Source organism: Podarcis gaigeae (genome assembly GCF_964106915.1).
Source record: "Podarcis gaigeae genome assembly, chromosome: 13".
Classification (NCBI taxonomy): domain Eukaryota; kingdom Metazoa; phylum Chordata; class Lepidosauria; order Squamata; family Lacertidae; genus Podarcis; species Podarcis gaigeae.
Window position 1 is genome coordinate 637,373 of NC_139689.1, and position 19,619 is coordinate 656,991.

Genomic DNA, 19,619 nt, shown 5'->3' on the forward strand with positions numbered 1-19,619 from the left:
TCCCTGGGCCCTCTTCTTTCTCCCCCCCCCCCCCGACTCAGCCCCTCTTCCTCTCTCCTTCTTCTCCTCAGGCCAGAGCCACTTCTCCCTCAGAGCAGCCTCTCCTCCTCCTCCCTTCCTCCCGTCTCAGCTCCAGCCTCAAAACTCCCTCAGAAAAGGCGCCTCTCATCTTCCCGCCAAAAAGGCTGGCTCCGCCCCCTGGTGATCTGTCCGGGTAGCCAATCAGAGAGAGGCTCCAGCCCCCTGGTGGTGTTTCTGAGGGACTGCAGCCCAGACTCTGCCCGGGCTCAGCTGTTTTTCTCTCCACCTCCTCTCTTTCTCTCTCACACTGTCTGACACTGGGCCTTGAAAGTGGGGCTGCTCGGAGGGGGGCTGAGCTCTGTCTCCCCGGAGATGGAAAGGCGCCTGGGACTCATTGCTGGGGGAGAAGGAGGGGCAGGCAGAGAAGAAGAGAGAAAAGAACCCAGGGAGGAAATGGCTTCGAAAATGTTGCCGTGAGATTTGCTTCAACGAGATTTTGTCGGGTTCTTTCAGCAGGAACTTTTCATGTTTCAAAATTTTTTATCAGGAGCTTATTATCTTATAAAAACTATTATTATCCATCTCAAGCATAGAACAGAAAAAGTGAAAACAACCCATGGAGGAAATGCCTTACGAATGAATGCAATGAAATGTGTTCCAACGAAAATTTGTATAGTTCTGTGTAAAACAATACATGCTAGAAAACCCCCTTCCCCTTTAATAAAACTTTTTCACGGGAACGTATTATAATGCAAAACTATGATCCATATTTCAAGAGTAGAATAGATTTAGGTTTCATCTTGAATCCAAAATAATGGATCCAAAGTCAAGAGTTAAAAGGAGAAGAAAGGAGATTGCAAGGAAATACTGGGGGTCCCTCCATGGGCGCAGCAAAGAGGAGGCAGGGAAGGGCTACTGCCCCCCCAAATCAGGGTGCGCTCGGCCGGCCAAGAGTTAAGAGAGGACCGGAAATAGGATGGAAGGCGGGAAGGTCCTCCGGAGGCGAAGCCCCTCCTTCCCCGGAAGAGAGGGCTCTGGTCGCCTTTGCAGAGCTTCTCAGCTGGGTGAGTCTCCTCTCTCTTCCCCCAGAGGGTGCCGTGGGGAGAAGGGGGGTCCCAGGGCTGCCGGGCAGGGTGCATGGGGGGCTCCCCCCACAACCCGCAAAGTGGGGAAGCAGAGGGTCCTCCCCTGCAGCTGCTCCCCCCTGCCCCCCCTTGCTACGCCCCTGCCCCCCTCCCCCTCTGCAAACCCAGGAAGGGGCGAGATCCCGGGAGGTTTGCAGCTGTGGAATCTCAGAATCAGAGATTTGGACGGGAACCACGAGGGTCCAACCCAACCCTGTGCAATGCAGGAATCTCCAATGCAGGGGGGGCGTGGAAATGGCATAAATAAAGGGAGGGAGCTCAGCCCATAATCTGGAGCTGCATTTGGCACCGGTTTCCAAGTCCTCTTCAAAGGCAGCTCCATTTAGAGGGCAGTGCACTCAGCACAGGAGACTCCTAGTCCAACCCCTTGAAATGCAAGAATAAAGCATTCATGACAGTTTTAAAACCTTCATGGAGGGAGAGTCCACCAGCCTTCACAGGGAGGCTGTTCCATTGCTGAACATCCCTTACCCTCAGATACTTAGACAGAAGGTCCTTGAGTCCATTGGGTCAATTCCCGTCCTCTCAGCTTCCTCTTTTCTCATCTCCCTCAACCATTCCTCATAGGGCTTGGCTTCCAGACCCTTGATCACCCAGTCGCCCTCCACTGCCCACCTCCCAGCTTCCCAATATCCTTCCTAAATTCTGCTGCCCCTAACTCCAGGGGGGGGGGGGTCTGCCCAGGGCAGAATAGAGTGGTGCTGTTACTTCCCTTGATCTGGACTCTAGACCTCTGTGGATGCAGCCTACAATCATATTAGCCTTTTTTGCTGCTGAATCAGACTGTTGACTCATGTCCAGCTTTTGGTCTACAAAAACCCCTATGTTCTCCATCTTACATTTTTGTGGCTGGTTCTCCCTGCCTAAGTGAAGAATCTTACATTTGTCCCTCTGGGAATTCCTGAGTGACACCTGTACTTTCTCTAAGGTCTATCTGTAGTTGGAAAGGCAGTGCATCACCTCTTGAGAGAAGCATCATGCACTCCTGACTTCCCACTTACCTTTGTCTCTCGCAGGTGACAGAAAGTTGCCAGCAAGACCTCCTCATCCATCTTTTCTTGGTGGCGGAGCAGCGACTGTGGAAGCAGCTCAGGTAGGGAAAGCAGCCTTGTGGGGAAAGAGGCAGAGGGGTGGGGCAGCCAGGGGTACTTTGGAGTAGAACGTATCTCTTGCCTCTGTCTTTTGGCTTCTGTCAAAACAGCCCTTAACAAAGACTGACAACATCACTGAAGAAAGTTAATGTGCTGAGAATGAGGAACATCCACCTCACCTTAATTCTCCTTCTGAATGTCCCTATCAGTAGTTGCAGTTTTATTTGTCTAATTATTGTTAAATACTAAAATACACTTCTCACCAGTTTACAAACCATAAAGAGCAGTAGCCATGATTCACCTAACCAGCCCCATCTGTTGCAGAATGGGACTTTCCCCACCCCCCTACCTTGTGCCCCCATGTGCCCTTGGAGCTTTCTTAATGCACAAACAAAAGACATAAAAATAATTCCATTAAGATGTTAAAAGAAGCATCCATACTTAAATAGTGCAGCAAAACAATCCCATGAAGACAATGCAGAAAACAACAAAACAATTTGTAGTAAATAATTGTTATACTGGCTAAGAGGAGGACATTTCTCCCTCTCTCTCTCTCTCTCTCTCTCTCTCTCTCTTTTAAAGAGTTCACTGTCCTCTGAAGACATCACTGTTCGTTTCACGGGTGAGCAGTGGACATTGCTGGATCCTGACCAGAGAACAGAAGTCAGAGAGGAGAATTGTGGGATCATGGCCTCTCTTGGTAACCTTGACACAGGGCTTTATATTCTTCTTTTCTTTTGCTTCTTCTTCATGTTTTATTTATCCAGTTTACTTTATTTTTCTATTTATCCTCTGTGTTTCATTTTTATTTAGTTTGCCTTTCATTGTATCCTAAGTGGAAAACCTTTAGTAAAAATTGATATTGAAACCCCAGAAAATAAACTTCTTATCTCAGTATGAAAAGCGGCTCCTTCAGAACATGTGAGGTTCACCCTCAATTCATCTCCCATCTTCAGAGGGAGAGAATGATTCTGGTATCTTTGCCCTGGCTATTATAAATCATCTCATAAGAATCTCTGCTGGCAGTGCAGTAATGGCCAAGAACTAGCCAGCCTCCCCCACCCAAAGTCCATTTTGCTTGCCCAAAGAGATGACTTACATTAGAGATGGAACGGATTTGGTGATTGAGCCAGACAAAATCCATTCCAGAAAAGAGCTAGGTTTTTGGAATCTCAGGTTCCCATAAAGATGTCCCTGAATGCCAGTCAATTAATGCAATGAAACCTCAAGTAAGTCCTCCCATCTATCTCCTGCTATCTGCTTTGGCTGTAATCCATTTCTCTTTTCTCTGCAGGTGGTGATGAATTGGAAATGAAGAACAAGGGAGACCATGATGAAATTCACACAGAGGAGAAACTATATAAAAATTTGGAATGTGGAAAGAGCAGTCAGAGTTCCCATTCAACTTCCCATCAAAGAAATCCCAATGGGAAGAAACCCTACCAGTGCTTGGAATGTGGAAAGAGCTTTGGTTGGAGGGCTCACCTCACTGTCCATGAAAGAATTCATACAGGGGAGAAACCGTACAAGTGTGTGCAATGTGGAAAGAGCTTCAGTCAGCGGGCCAATCTCACTACGCATCAAAGACTTCATACAGGGGAGAAACCTTATCAGTGCTTGGAATGTGGAAAGAGCTTCAATGAAAAGGCCAAGCTCACTTCCCACCAAATAATTCATACAGGAGACAATCCTTATCATTGCTTGGAATGTGGAAAGAGCTTCTCTCGGAGTGACTCTTTCACTTTCCATCAAAGAATTCATACAGGGGAGAAACCCTATCAGTGCTTGGAGTGTGGAAGGAGATTCAGTCAGAAGGGAAGTCTCAATTCCCATGAAAGAACTCATAGCTGGGTGAGCCCACATAAATGCTTGGAATGTGGAAGGACTTTTAGTCAGGACTCCCATCTCATTTCCCATCAAATAATTCATACTATGGAGAGACCGTATAAATGCTTGGAATGTGGAGAGTGTTTTAGTCAGGAGTCCTTTCTCACTTCCCATCAAAGAACTCACAGCAGGGAGAATCAGATTCCCCAGGAATCATTGGATTGTTGCATTGGATTGGATGGTGAGAGTCATCTTCTCCAACCCCCTGCAATGAAGGATATTCAACAAAAGAATTCATGACAGATGGCCATCCAACCTTTGCTTAAAACCCTTCCAATTCAAGAAGAGTCCACCACCACCTGAACTTATTGTTTCCAGTTCTTGCTGTCGGAAATTATTCCCAATGTTTACTCAGAATCTCCTTTCTTCAATACACCAGTGCAGGAGAAAGCAAGCTTGCTCCCTCTTCCATGGCACAGCTCTTTAGATATTGGAAGATGTCTATCACATCTCCTTCTCCATCTCCTTTTCTCCATAATAAACATCCCCCAATCCAATCAACCATTCCTCATAAGGCTTGGTTTCAGTATCCTTGAGCACCTTGGTCTCCCTCCTCTGCAGCCTTAACTTTTGTAGCTGGAATCTCTCTATCCATCTTACTTGGCCCTTCTCTCCTAGCCATGTGGAAATAGGCTTGCATGGCAGAGAGATGGTCTTCCAGGACTCGCAGCCAAGATGGTTTCTGGCCTCTTCAGGAGAGACAGTTGGAGGTCAGAGTGGGGTGGGAGAGTGGTAGGAGTTGTGAAGGAGGGTTGGTTAGATCAGTAGAATAGGAACAGCATAATAAATCCACCTTTTACAGTTTTAATAAAATAAAAGTAACAGGCATATCTGAAAGCACATGCTTATGTACACGAAGTTACCTTGAACTTCCATTTTTATTTTTTAATAAAATGGTTATACTGCACCAGAAACGTCATTCCTTGCTATGTTGGGGGGAGGGGGAAGTGTTCAGATAAGAGTTCTCTGGGGTGGCACTGGGAATCAAGGGGGTGTTTGGTGAAAGGCTCCGTGAATAAAAGTGGGAAGATGGTGCAGGGAGGTGTGGGCACTGCCAGAGCACCTCTGAGTGATGGCAAAGGGGGCATAACATGGGGAGATAAACTAGAATTCTCCATGGGACATTCCAAAGTGTTCAAAGCGCTTCATAAAAAGAAACTTTGACAACTGGTGGACCAGTATCATTTCTCCAGTACTGCAGTATGCTAAAGAAAATGGATGGAGAACAGGAGAGGGGTATGAACTGGGACACTCTTCCTTGCCCCCCCCCCCAAGAGTCTGATTTTTTCTGTCTATTGACACCTGTTTGGTGCTGAACTGTGTTAGGTACTGATTTTTTAGCCTTTGATCATTGTTGCCTTCTTAAACTGACTTTAAAGTGGGGCTGTTCTGGAGGGGGCACTGAGCTATGTCTGCCTCCTTAAGCTGGAATGGTGCCTGTGACTTTGCCCTCATTTCTGGGGCAGAAGGAAGGGAGTTGCTGTGAGGGATGGGTAGTCAGAAGAAGAGAGAAAGCAACCCATGGAGGAGATGGCTTTTAAATTGCTGCAATGAGATTTGCTCCAATGAAATTTCATCTTGTTCTTTCAGAAGGAGCTTTTCCTGTTGTTCCCTTCTCCATTAATTTAACTTTTCCCCAAGAGCTTATTATCATGCAAAACTATAGACGAAGTCTCAAAAATAGAAGGGATTGAGGTTTCATCTGGGGCTCTCTTGATGATCCAAAATAATGGATAGAGAATAATAATAATAACAATAACAATAATAATGTAATATTTATACCCTGCCCATCTGGCTGGGTTTCCCCAGTCACTCTGGGCGACTTCCAACACAATATTAAAATACAATAACCTATTAAACATTGAAAGCTTCCCTGAACAGGGCTGCCTTCAGATGTCTTCTAAATGTCAGGTAGTTGTTTTTCTCTTTGACATCTGGTGGGAGGGCGTTCCACAGGGCGGGCGCCACCACCGAGAAGGCCCTCTGCCTGGTTCCCTGTAGCCTCACTTCTCGCAGGGAGGGAACCGCCAGAAGGCCCTCGGAGCTGGACCTCAGTGTCCGGGCTGGACGATGGGGGTGGAGACGCTCCTTCAGGGATACTGGGCCTTTGAGGCCGTTTAGGGCTTTCAAGGTCAGCACCAAGAGGAGAAGAAAGGAGATTGCAAGGAAATGGGCGTAGTAAAGAGGGGGCAGGGAGGGTTGCTGTCCCCCAAATCAGTAACAATCCATATAAATGCATAGCCAGCTGAGCGTCTGCCCCGCTTGGCTCCTTCGGAAGCTGAGGTTTCCCAGCTTGGAGAGCCCCCTGGCGTGGCTGCTTCTGCTGAGATTCGCCAGGCTTCTGGCCCAGCCCCTTCCCCAGCCCGCTGCTCCTCCTGCTTCTCTCGCCAGCCAAGAGGGTCCCCCCAACACCCTCTCTGGGGTGCGCAAAGCACGCGCCTCCTGCTCCGGAGAGGGAGGGAGGGAGGGAGGGAAGGGCGCTATGGGTGCGCGGGGCCGGAGGAGCGGAGCTGGATTCCCAGAGAGGAGCGGAAATGAAATCGAGGGAGGGCGGGACCTCCGGAGGCGAAGCCCCACCCTCCCCGGAAGAGGGGGCTCTGGTCGCCTTTGCAGAGCTTCTCCGCGGGGTGAGTCTCCTCTCTCTTCCCCCAGAGGGTGCCGTGGGGAGAAGGGGGGTCCCAGGGCTGCCGGGCAGGGTGCATGGGGGGCTCCCCCCACAACCCGCAAAGTGGGGAAGCAGAGGGTCCTCCCCTGCAGCTGCTCCCTCCTGCCCCCCTTTGCTACGCCCCTGCCCCCCTTCCCCTCTGCAAACCCAGGAAGGGGCGAGATGGCAGGAGCTTTGCAGCTGTGGAACCTCCCCTGTGCAATGCAGGAATCTCCAATGCAGGGGGGGGGGCGTAGAAAAGTCATAAATAAAGGGAGGGAGCTCAGTCCATAACCTGGCGCTGCATTTGGCACCGGTTTCCGATTCCTCTTCAAAGGCAGCTCCATTTAGAGGGAAATGCACTTAGCACAGGAGACTCCTAGAATCCTAGAGTTGGAAGGGATCCTTACGGTCATCTAGTCCAACCCCTTGAAATGCAAGAATGTTGAACATCCCTTATCCTCAGATACTTACCCTTGAATCCATTGGGTCAGTTCCCGTCCTCTCAGCTTCCTCTTTTCTCATCTCCCTCAACCATTCCTCATAGGGCTTGGCTTCCAGACCCTTGATCACCCAGTCGCCCTCCACTGCCCACCTCCCAGCTTCCCAATATCCTTCCTAAATTCTGCTGCCCCTAACTCCAGGGGGGGGGGGTCTGCCCAGGGCAGAATAGAGTGGTGCTGTTACTTCCCTTGATCTGGACTCTAGACCTCTGTGGATGCAGCCTACAATCACATTAGCCTTTTTTGCTGCTGAATCAGACTGTTGACTCATGTCCAGCTTTTGGTTTACAAAACCCCTATGTTCTCCATCTTACATTTTTGTGGCTGGTTCTCCCTGCCTAAGTGAAGAATCTTACATTTGTCCCTCTGGGAATTCCTGAGTGACACCTGTACTTTCTCTAAGGTCTATCTGTAGTTGGAAAGGCAGTGCATCACCTCTTGAGAGAAGCATCATGCACTCCTGACTTCCCACTTACCTTTGTCTCTCGCAGGTGACAGAAAGTTGCCAGCAAGACCTCCTCATCCATCTTTTCTTGGTGGCGGAGCAGCGACTGTGGAAGCAGCTCAGGTAGGGAAAGCAGCCTTGTGGGGAAAGAGGCAGAGGGGTGGGGCAGCCAGGGGTACTTTGGAGTAGAACGTATCTCTTGCCTCTGTCTTTTGGCTTCTGTCAAAACAGCCCTTAACAAAGACTGACAACATCACTGAAGAAAGTTAATGTGCTGAGAATGAGGAACATCCACCTCACCTTAATTCTCCTTCTGAATGTCCCTATCAGTAGTTGCAGTTTTATTTGTCTAATTATTGTTAAATACTAAAATACACTTCTCACCAGTTTACAAACCATAAAGAGCAGTAGCCATGATTCACCTAACCAGCCCCATCTGTTGCAGAATGGGACTTTCCCCACCCCCCCCTACCTTGTGCCCCCATGTGCCCTTGGAGCTTTCTTAATGCACAAACAAAAGACATAAAAATATTCCATTAAGATGTTAAAAGAAGCATCCATACTTAAAATAGTGCAGCAAAACAATCCCATGAAGACAATGCAGAAAACAACAAACAATTTGTAGTAAATAATTGTTATACTGGCTAAGAGGAGGACCTTTCTCTCTCTCTCTCTTTTAAAGAGTTCACTGTCCTCTGAAGACATCGTTGTTCGTTTCACGGGTGAGCAGTGGGTATTGCTGGATCCTGACCAGAGAACAGAAGTCATAGAGGAGAATTGTGGGATCATGGCCTCTCTTGGTAACCTTGACACAGGGCTTTATATTCTCCTTTTCTTTTGCTTCTTCTTCTTCATCATCTTTTATTTATCCAATTTACTTTCTTTTTCTATTTATCCTCTGTGTTTCGTTTTTATTTAGTTTGGCTTCCATTATATCCTAAATGGAAAACTTTTAGTAAGAATATATTAGTAAAAAAAATATTGAAACCCCTGAAAACAAACTTCTTATCTCAGTATGAAAAGCAGCTCCTTAAGAGCATGTGAGGTTCACCCCCAATTCATCTCCCATCTTCAGAGGGAGAGAATGATTCTGGTATCTTTGCCCTGGCTATCATAAATCATCACATAAGAATCTTTGCTGGCAGAGTGGCAACAGCCAAGAACTAGCCAGCCTCCCCCACCCTGGAAGTCAGTGCTTCTGTCCATTTCGCTTGACCAAAGAGATGTCTGACATTAGAGATGGAACGGATTTGCTGATTGCCCAGACAAAATCCATTCCAGAAAAGAGCTAGGCTTTTGGGATCTCAGGTTCCCATATCCCTGAATGCCAGTAAACAAAGCCAGCGAACCCTGAAGATCTCTCTTCTATCTCCTTTCTGTTCTTCCTCTCTCACAAGCATTAATGAACATTGTTCAATAATTAGGGTTCTCCATTTCTTGCTGAGGCTGTAATCCATTTATCTTTTCTCTGCAGGTGATGAATTGGAAATGAAGATCAAGGGAGAGCATGATGATATTCCCATAGGGGAGAAACCAAACGAATATTTGGAATGTGGGAAGAACTTTAGTCAAATCTCCCATTCAGCTTCCCATCAAAGAAATCCAACTGGGAAGAAAACCTATCAGTGCTGGAAATGTGGAAAGAGCTTCAGTCGGAGGGGTCATCTCATTATCCATGAAAGAATCCATACAGGGGAGAAACCATATCAGTGTGTAGAATGTGGAAAAAGCTTCAGTCACAGGTCCAGCCTTACTTCCCATCAACGAATTCACACAGGGGAGAAACCTTTTCCGTGCTTCGAATGTGGAAAGAGCTTCACTCGGAGCGACTCTTTCATTTCCCATCAAAGAATTCATACAGGGGAAAAGCCTTTTCGGTGCTTGGAATGTGGAAAGAGCTTCAGTGAGAAGTCCAATCTCATTTCCCATCAAAGAATTCATTCAAAAGAAAAATCATTTCAGTGCTTGGAGTGTGGAAAGAGTTTCAATGTAAGAGCCAGTCTCACTTTCCATCAAAGAAATCATACAGGGGAGAAACCTTATCAGTGTGTTGAATGTGGAAAGAGATTCACTCAGAAAAAATGTCTCACTTCCCATGAAAGAATTCATACAGGGGAGAAACCATATCAGTGCTTAGATTGTGGAAAGAGATTCACATGGAGCAACTCTCTCACTTCCCATCAAAGAATTCATACAGGGGAGAAACCATTTCAGTGTGAGGAATGTGGGAAAAGCTTCGGTAAGAAGGGTGATCTCACTTCCCATCAAAGAATTCATACGGGAGAGAAACCATTTCAGTGTGAGGAATGTGGCAAGTGCTTTGCTCGTAAGGAATGTCTCACTTCCCATGAAAGAACTCATTCCTGGGAGAGCCCATATAAATGCTTGGAATGTGGAAGGAGTTTTAGTCAGGACTCCTATCTCATTTCCCATCAAATAATTCATACAATGGAGAGACCATATAAATGCTTGGAATGTGGAAAGAATTTTAGTCAGTATTCCTACCTCACTTCCCATCAAAGAACTCATAGTGGGGAGAATCACAGTGTCCCAGAATCATTGAACTGTTGCATTGGATTGGATGGTGAGAGTCATCTTCTCCACCCCCCTGATATTCAACAAAAGCATTCATGACAGATGGCCGTCCAACCTTTGCTTAAAATCCTTCAAGAAGAGTCCACCACGTGAACTAGTTTGTTCCAAAGTCAAACGGTTCTTACTGTCAGAAAATTCTGCCTGATGTTTAATCAGATTCTCCTTACTTGTATCTTGAAAGCATTGATGTGGGTCCTTCCCACGAAAAAGCAAGTTTTCTTGGATTGGGTCCTTCCACCGGAGCAGGAGAAAACAAGCTTGCTCCTTTTTCCACGGCCCAGCTCTTTAGATATTGGAAGACGGCTTTCACATCCCCATCTCCCTCAACTGTTCCTCAGTAGACTTGGTTTCCAGACCCTCAATCGCCTTGGTCTCCCTCCTCTGCACCCATTCCAGCTCATCAGAGATGAAGCTCATTCAGAATCTGGCACAAAAGGTTTGGTCCCAGAGACATCAAAGCCATTGTGGAGATACAAAGGAAGCAGCTTGCAAAAGGGATGGAGGTAACCCAAAATGCATCATCCGTAGTGAAGTGCATAAGCTGCGTTACTGAGAGGAAGCTGAAACCTCCTTTCCCGCCCCGTATGCAACATCTCTTTTCCTGCATTTCAAGGGGGTTGACTAAAGGACCCACCGTGCTCCTTCCAACTCTACAATGCTATGGTTCTATTATCCTCTCTTGATGCAGCTTAGAATAGCCTTAGCCTTTCTTTGTTGGTGCTTCTTTTTATGTGTGCTACTGGCTAGCTAGTTGTCCCTCATCTTGTATTTGTGCAGCTGGTTGTGCCTGCCTAAATGCACATCCTGACATATTGAAATTCATGAATTGCATTCCTATAACACCCTTTCCTTGAAGGTGCTGTTACACGGTTCTTTCCCTACTCATCTAATGCTGACAATAATTATACCACGATTTCCTCCAAGGTGGTGCTACATGGTTCTCCACATTTTCATTTAAGGCTGACAATAACCCTATGAAGTAAACTAGGCTCTGAAGCAGCACCTGGCCTCAAAGGTCTCCCAATTAACTTCATGGCCGAGTGGTGATTTGAACCCAGGTCTCTCAGGTCATAGTCTGGCACATAACCACTATATCACACTAGCTCCGTTTTGAAACTCAGAAAGTGTGCATGCATGTGCCTCTGCTTAACATTAAGTGCAATATTCTGGTCTTTATATTCAAAGTTTTATGCACATGTACCAAAATAATTGTGGTGAGGATAGTATAATCGTAGATTTAAGGTAATGTTAGCTAGGGAGCGGGAGAGAGGTGAGTGTTGATTGGCTGAGAGTTGGAAACGGGTTGGAGTAATTCAACAATATATGTGATTGTAAATAGTTTTGGCAAGGGGGAGTTATTGGTTTGCTTTGTTCTTGTTCCAATTTTTATTATGCATTTTGTATTTCTGTTTTGTGTTTTTATGCCATGAATCGCCCTGAGATCTTTGGATGAAATGTGGTATAAAATATAATTAACAAAAAAACAAGCAAATACAATTAAAATAGTCATATTCAAAGTTAGTACCTTCTGGACTTCCTGGTTTTCTAGTCATTATATTCCCTGTACTCTTCAGCAGCCTCAGCTTTTGTAGCTGGAGTCAGTCTGGACTCTCCTAGGCCACATGGGAAAAGGCCTTGCAAAGCAGGAGAAGGTCTTCCAGGACTCACAGCCAAGATGGCTTCTGGCTCTTCAGTAAAAGTCAGAAGGTGAACTCAGTACTATAGGAACAGCCTTCCAATACCCATTGTTACAGTACAAATAAAGTGACAAAAGAAAAGAAAACTGAAGATTTGAAACCATACAGCTATGAAAAAGAGTTTGGATTTAATATCCCACCTTATCACTACCCGAAGGAGTCTCAAAGCGGCTCACATTCTCCTTTCCCTTCCTCCCCCACAACAAACACTCTGTGGGGTGAGTGGGGCTGAGAGACTTCAGAGAAGTGTGACTGGCCCAAGGTCACCCAGCAGCTGCAGGTGGAGGAACAGGGAAGCGAACCCGGTTCACCAGATTACGAGTCCACCGCTCTTCACCACTACACCACACTGGCTCCCTATTGTACACTGTTACCTTGAACTTCTCGTTTATTTTTAAATAAATCAGTTGTACTCCACCTCACACTTCATTCTTTGCTACGTTGGGGGCGAAGTGTTCAGGTCAGAGTTCTGGGGTGGCAGTGGGAAGAAGGGGGTGTTTGCTGAAAAGCCCAGCTGTGCCCCTTGAATGCAAAGGGAAGGTGGAGCAGGAGGGGGTGGGAGCAACATGGGGAGAGAAACAACATTCGTGTGGTAGATTCCGAAGCGTTTTTCAAAGTGCTCCATAAAAACAAACTTTTTTAAAATTCCAATAAGTTGGACCAGTAGCACATGCACAGCTTTTCTTAAACTTCAGTTGCTAAAATGAGCTGTTACGGGTAAATTGATGTTCCTGTTTCTAGACAAAGTGGGAAAAGGCTCAAATCGGTTTCTGTTACTTTTCTCTCGCTCCTTTCCTTAGTGATTTAGGTGTAGCAGTTCAATCCTTTTCACCCTGACCAGGTTCCTTTCCCTCAGCCTCCCTCCCTCTCAGCAATGCCCCTCCTGAGGCGTTTTCTTTTGTGCGCCAGACCCAGGGGATCCCTGGGCCCTCTTCTTTCTCTCCGACCCCTGGAGCCTGTCTCCCCCCCCCCCCCCGACTCAGCCCCTCTTCCTCTCTCCTTCTTCTCCTCAGGCCAGAGCCACTTCTCCCTCAGAGCAGCCTCTCCTCTTCCTCCCATCTCAGCTCCAGCCTCAAAACTCCCTCAGAAAAGGCGCCTCTCATCTTCCCGCCAAAAGGGCTGGCTCCGCCCCTGCCTCCGGCTGGCCAATCAGAGACAGAAGTTCCAGCCCCCTGGTGGCGTTTCTGAGGGACTGCAGCTCCAGACCCGGCCCGGGCTCAGCTGTCCATCTCTCTGCACGGCTTGCCAAGGGTTAAAGGAACTGAGTTGCATTCCTGGAGAGGGAAGGAGAGATGGAGGGGGGAGCCGGGTCCTCCAGAGCCAGAGCCCCTCCCTCGCTGCCCGGTCCTTCCTGCAAGGCTTTTGTCTCCTCTGCAAGCGCAGCCTGGGGGGCTCCTTCTGCAAGAGGGGGCAGCTGTCTCTCCGCCCCTTCTGGGCTCGGGTGAGTCCCTTCTCTCTTCTTGCAAAGGGTGCAATGGGGAGAAGGGGGGACCCAGGGACGAAGAGCGGGGAGGGGGGGCTGCTGAGCTCCTGCCTGGAGAGACCCCCAAATCACATCCAAGGTTCCTGCCACCCTCCTCTTCGCGAAGACCGAGCTGGGGGCGAGGTCACAGGCTGGCAACTCGAGTCTTCCTTTGGATCCACGCGCTGCTTTCCTCTTTGGGGACAATCAGGCCGAGGTTGTAGCCGGACGGAAATCTTTTTACGTAAAATATAAGCAAAAAATAAAAAGGAAAACCTGACCTATGCAATAAGTGAATAAAGTCTGTGGGAAGATGAAGGGCAGAGAAGAGAAAGCGCTTCTTCCTGCGGTGCAGAGTCAAGCCTGCGGAACTCCCTGCCCCAGGAGGCGAGGCTGGGACCAGGGCGGGGAGGAGGAGGAGGAGAGGCTTCTGGTGGCTTCATGCAGGAGGGCTGAGCTCTTGTCTCCCCAGCGATGCTGCTGAATCCCAGTTGTTGGAAGGAAGCGCAGGGGGAGAGAGGGGCTCTTGCGCCCCAGTCCGGCTGGGGGGCTTCCCATTGAGGCCCCATTGGGAACAGGAGGGGGGAATCCAGAGGGGCCCAAAGGCCTCATCCTGCAGGGCTCCTCAGTTGTCCTGGAAGTAAAGCTCCCCAACACAGCCCATATATCAGACCGGGGTGTTATCCGGAATCTAGGCTGACACTCGTGTCCCCATTCAGACATGCCACCACTTCGATGTCCAGAGGAGACTGAACAGAAATCCCTGCTGTGATGGACAGCTGAGCCTGGGCATAGTCTGGGCTGCAGTCCCTCAGAAACACCACCAGGGGGCTGGAGCCTCTCTCTGATTGGCTACCCGGACAGACCACAGGGGGCGGAGCCAGCCCTTTTGGCGGGAAGATGAGAGGCGCCTTTTCTGAGGGAGTTTTGAGGCTGGAGCTGAGACGGGAGGAAGGGAGGAGGAGGAGAGGCTGGTCTGAGGGAGAAGTGGCTCTGGCCTGAGGAGAAGAAGGAGAGAGGAAGAGGGGCTGAGTCGGGGGGGGGGGAGACAGGCTCCGGGGGTCGGAGAGAAAGAAGAGGGCCCAGGGATCCCCTGGGTCTGGCGCACAAAAGAAAACGCCTCAGGAGGGGCATTGCTGAGAGGGAGGGAGGCTGAGGGAAAGGAACCTGGTCAGGGTGAAAAGGATTGAACTGCTACACCTAAATCACTAAGGAAAGGAGCGAGAGAAAAGTAACAGAAACCGATTTGAGCCTTTTCCCTCCTCTTCTAGAAACAGGAACATCTGTTTACCTGAAGTGTAACAGCTCATTTTAGCAGCTGAAGTTTAAGGAAAGGTGTGCATTTGCTACTGGTCAACCTTATAGGAATGTTATAGAAGTTTCTTTTTATGGAGCACTTTGAAAAACGCTTCAGAATGTACCATGCAGAGGTTATTTCTCTCCCATGTTGCGCCCACCCCCTCCTGCTCCCTCTTCCCTCTGCATTCAAGGGGCACAGATGGGCCTTTCACCAACCCCCCCTCTTAGTCCCACTGCCACCCCAGAACTCTGACCTGAACACTTCACCCCCAATGTAGCAAAGAATGAGGTGTGAGGTGGAGTACAACTGATTTATTAAAAACAAACACTAATTTCAAGGTAACTTGGTGTAGATAAGTTAGGGCTGCCGTAGGTCCAGATTTTCCTGGATCTTAGGTAAATCAATAAAAAAATCATCTTATTTTGGCATTGTCATAAAATTGGGGGGGGGTCCTTTAAAAAGCACAATAGTGTTGGGGTCTTCCTAAAAAAAATGCCCAACAGCTTTCAGGAAGGCCATGGTTTTTTACTATTTGAAATAAAGCAACCTTAACATTGTGTATGTTTTCAAATCTTCCAGTTTTTTCTGTTCATTCTTCATTACTTTATACTATTGTAACAATAGGTATTACAAGGATGTTCCTATACTTCTGAGTTCAACCTCCAACTGTTTCCTTGCAGGCTTTCTCCACCAGCCTGAGGGGGCCGGGTCCAAGGTGATGAGCAGATGGACTCCAGCTACAAAGCTGAGATCGCGGATGAGGACAGAGACCATCCTGGCTGTGAGTCCTAAGACCTTCTCCTGCCTTGCAGGCCTTTTCCCATGTGGCCTGGGAGAGTCCAGACTGACTCCAGCTACAAAAGCTGGGGCCGCTGAACAATCTCTTGGGCTTAGCAGGTTTGTTGTTGCTACGGGTTTTTCTATCTGTATTTTAGATCTTCTCGTTATTTATGTTGCTATTTTTCAGTGTGGTTGTGTATTTTAACGTTCTATTTATTGTTTGCTAGCTAGCTAGCTATTTATTTATTTATTGAATTTTTCCCATTTGTATGATGACTTGCACCTGAAGATATCAGAGTGCTTCACAGCATAAAATTACAAAATAAAAACACAAAAGACATAATAAAAACATGAATCAAAGCAAAAGAATAACCACCTTCCCACAAACACATTTGAAAGGACATAGATGGTTTAAGTAAATAAAGCCCTGGTTATTATACTGTAGTAACTCAGCCCCTCCCCCTTTCTGACTCTCAGTCAATCAATTTCTGACTCAGTCAGTTTAACTGCCACACCTAAATCACCAATGAAAGGAGCGAGAGAAAAGTAACAGAAACCGAAATGAGCATTTTCCCACCTCTTCTAGAAACAGGAAAATCTGTTTACCTGAAGTGTTTCAGCTCATTTTAGCAGCTGAAGTTTAAGGAAAGGTGTGCATATCCTGCTGTGTTTAAGCCTGTGACATTCCCATATTTAGTTTAATAACCTAACTTCTACCTGAAACAATGCAACTCCCAACCCAATTTTGTTTCTCAAACCTCTTTTTTGTAAATAAAACTTGTTTGTTCCGCTTCTGCCTAAGACTAAGTTTTCCCACACAAAAGATAGCTTGTGGTAAATTGTAGGAATTTCTGTAATTGGTGTACCGTGTGGTGGGTCCACTATATTTAATTGGGGTTACTTGGGGGGTGAGTCCACCACATTTTAATTGGGGGCTGGCGGTGGGGTCTGCTACACCTGCTGAGAGGTACAGGAGGTCTCACCATCCAAGGCTGGAAAGGTCCCTGTGGAAAGAAGAAAGGACTCCCTCAGAAAGAGGTGGACTCTCCTGCCTTGGAGGTTTTTAAACAGAACTTGGCTGGCCACCTGTCAAGAGTGCTTGAGTTGTGATTTCTGCATTGCAGGGGGTTGGGCTAGATGATCCTTGGGGTCCCATCCAACTGTGGTGTGTGGAGGGGTGAAATAGGCCGCCCCTCAAGTCCTGAGAGTGCTTGGGAGCCCCTCTCCCACCAGCCCCTTCAGCCCAAAATAGCATCTTTAGCAAACTACACGTCCCAGGATTCTTTGGAGGAACCATGGCTCTTTAAAGTGGACTGATCCTGCTTTGAAGATGCTCCCTCCCCTTTCTTGAGGTTCCATATGTATGTTGAAGCTTAATTTTCCACCTCCAGACTTGAGGCTTTACGTTACTCTTGTTCTGGTGGTTAGTCTTATTGCTCTTACTGCTGCTGCCCGTTTATGGAATGTTCTCCCCAAGGAGATTCGCCTGGCGCCTTCATTGCAAATCTTTAGGCAACAGGGGAAACCTTTTCCACCAGGCATTTGGCTGATCAACATTATATGGTGGTTAAAATGTGTCAGTGGAAAGGGTGGTGGTTATTGGTTTGCTTTGCTTTTGCTTGGCCTTTATTATGTATTTTGCATTTTCATTATGTATTTTTATGTTGTGAACTGCCCTATGGCCTTCAGATGAAGGGCGGTAAACAAAAACAAAAAATAAGATGATGATAATAATAATAATAAGAAGAAGAAGAAGAAGAAGAAGAAGAAGAAGAATACATATACTACCTATGGCGGGCTACAACCATTTTAACCATTAGAACTAATGACAGTCACAAGAAGAGGGTGGGTCCTGAAAACAAGTTTTGAATGGTGCCTCTGTGGGGAGGGAATTCCCCAACCAGGGAACTGCCCCCAGGATGCCCCCTCTTGAGCCATTTTTCACCCAAAACATGGAGGGTGGTGAAACTACCAAGAGGGCTCCCTCTGCCACCATTAACCTGAGACCCAGGAGGGCCTGTAGGGAAGGAAGCGGTTCTTCAGATATTTGGAGGCCTAAGTAAACTCCTCATGTGAACATCTTGATTTGGGCCCAGAAGTGAACTGACCAACAAGGCAGCTGTTTTGAAATAGGAATTAAATGTGTTCTCAAGAGGTGTTGTGGGGATTTGGTGGGGAGGGGTAGACCCATGGATGCCACCTGGATCTCCTTGGAGAAAAAAGCAGGATAGAAATGCCATTAAGAAATTTAATTCTTCTGACAGTTGTTTAAATTTTACAACAGAATAATGTATTTGCTTTGTAGGATTTGCCAGCGCCTCTCGTTTGGATGGACAGAACTTAACAGAGGACCAAGCGATTCCTTCTGATCTTTTGGAGACTTTCTGAGAGCACAGATGAATGAGCAAGACGCAGCTGCCCCTGAAGCAGAAAGAGTCCATGGCACTGACACTGGGAGCAGTGGAGGATTCTGGGAAAGCTCCATGCAGAAGATCCTGGGTGAGGAGGACACCCTTCGCTCAGAGGTGCAGAGCCAGCAGTTCCGGCAGTCCTGTCACCAGGAGGCTGAAGGACCACGAAAGGTTTGCAGCCAACTCTACCGCTTTGACCATCAATGGCTGAAGCCAGAAAGGCACACGAAAGCTGAGATGCTGGACCTGGTGATCTTGGAGCAGTTTCTGGCTGTCCTTCCAGCGGAGATGGAGAGCTGGGTGAGGGAATGCGGAGCAGAGACCAGTTCCCAGGCAGTGGCCCTGGCCGAAGGTTTCCTCCTGAGTCAGGCAGAGGAGAGGAAGCAGGTGAGAGAAGCTTTCCTCCGGATACTCCCAAAGGGGCTCCAGACAGGAGGGAGAACAAACCCAAATGCTAAAAAAATGGGGCATCCTTCTTCGGAAAGCATCCAAGGAATAAGATCGGATACCCCTAAAGTTTTTGTCTCTGCAAAACTCTCTATCTGAAATCTTTGTTGCTCTTTCAGGGAAAGGTTCTGTTTGCAGAAATGGGTCCTGATTCATCTGAGGCAGAGAGGATTCCATTGGTCGCCAGGAAGTGGCCGCTGGGTAAGGAAGGAGCTTTGATTCTGTTTGCTGCATTCTATGGATTTTCAATCTAAGCTGCGGATTCTTTTCAACTTTTAGTGGAAGGCACTTGGCGCCCAGAGAAAGGGAGATGTATTTTTTACACAACTAGAATATGAAATAGGTTGGGACATTGAAGTGGACTCAGCTGGCGAGACATTCATAGAACCCTAAAATTGTAGAGTTGGAAGAGTGACCCCAAGGGACATCTTGTCCAACCATCTGCGGTGCTATCGTTCTCAACTAAAGTATCCACAACCAATTAAAACCCTTTGTTGAAAACCTCCGAGAAAGGAGAGTCCAAGCAATAAATGAGTTTTTTCTCGGTTTTTTCACATTCTGTGGATTTTGAAACTAATCTGTGGGTTCTTTTCATCTTTGCCAGAAAGATATCTCAGGCCAAGACCCCAGAGGAGGGGACATGTATTCTTGCACTACTAAAATATGAATTCGATAGAAACGCTAAAATGCACTCAGCAGGGGAGACTTTTCTAAGGCCCACCTGTACTTAGAGATGCACTGCTTCACCTCTGAGAGAAACATCATGCACTCCTGGCTGCCCACTTACCTTTGTCTCTTGCAGGTGACAGAAGGGTGCCAGCAAGACCTCCTCATCCGTCTTTCCATGGTGGCAAAGTGCAAGTAGCGGCTGTGGAGCCAGATCAGGTAGGGGGAAATGGTCTTGTGGGCAAAGAGGCTGAGGGGTGGGGCAGCCAGGGTGCCTCTGGACCCAAACAAATCTCTCTCCTCCTCTTTGCTTCTGTCACAACTGCCCTTAAAAAGTCCGAAAATGCCATTTGAGGTTTATCTGCTGAAACTAATGAACGGACAACTCACTTTAACTTTCCTTCTGAATGTTGCTAATTTATCAGTTGTTGCAGTTTTATTTGTCTATTTTTTGTGAAATACTAAAATACACTTCTCACCAGTTTACAGACCGTAAAGAACAGGAACCAGGATTAACCTTTACCA

The 19,619-nt window shown here is 47.3% G+C and overlaps 3 protein-coding genes across 4 annotated transcripts in view; all 3 read left to right on the forward strand.

The window, feature by feature from the left end:
• The window catches only part of LOC310828788 (uncharacterized protein), a 52,251-nt gene that overhangs the window by 28,291 nt on the left and 4,341 nt on the right, over positions 1–19,619 (forward strand). Inside the window, exons 1-4 of one of the 2 annotated variants that reach the window (XM_083706633.1) lie at positions 13,270–13,469; positions 17,876–18,377; positions 18,548–18,629; positions 19,231–19,313. The exons of the other annotated variant lie outside the window; for it this stretch is intronic. Of the exons in view, the coding sequence (XP_083562759.1) occupies positions 17,967–18,377; positions 18,548–18,629; positions 19,231–19,313 (576 nt within the window). The 5' untranslated portion in view covers positions 13,270–13,469; positions 17,876–17,966. Of the gene's footprint in view, positions 1–13,269; positions 13,470–17,875; positions 18,378–18,547; positions 18,630–19,230; positions 19,314–19,619 lie in introns of those variants that run through there. 2 annotated transcript variants of the gene reach the window in all.
• Positions 998–5,050, forward strand: LOC310830717 (uncharacterized protein; the record flags this gene model as incomplete). The annotated part of the gene is made up of 4 exons (XM_083710546.1): positions 998–1,085; positions 2,183–2,259; positions 2,840–2,957; positions 3,552–5,050. The coding sequence occupies 4 exons, from the start codon at positions 998–1,000 to the stop codon at positions 4,382–4,384; spliced, it is 1,116 nt and encodes a 371-aa protein (XP_083566672.1). The 3' UTR covers positions 4,385–5,050.
• LOC310830718 (uncharacterized protein) lies at positions 6,627–12,445 on the forward strand (the record flags this gene model as incomplete). Its single annotated transcript, XM_083710547.1, has 4 exons — positions 6,627–6,771; positions 7,783–7,859; positions 8,419–8,536; positions 9,211–12,445. 4 exons carry the CDS (start codon positions 6,627–6,629, stop codon positions 10,368–10,370), a joined length of 1,500 nt encoding a protein of 499 aa, XP_083566673.1. The 3' UTR covers positions 10,371–12,445.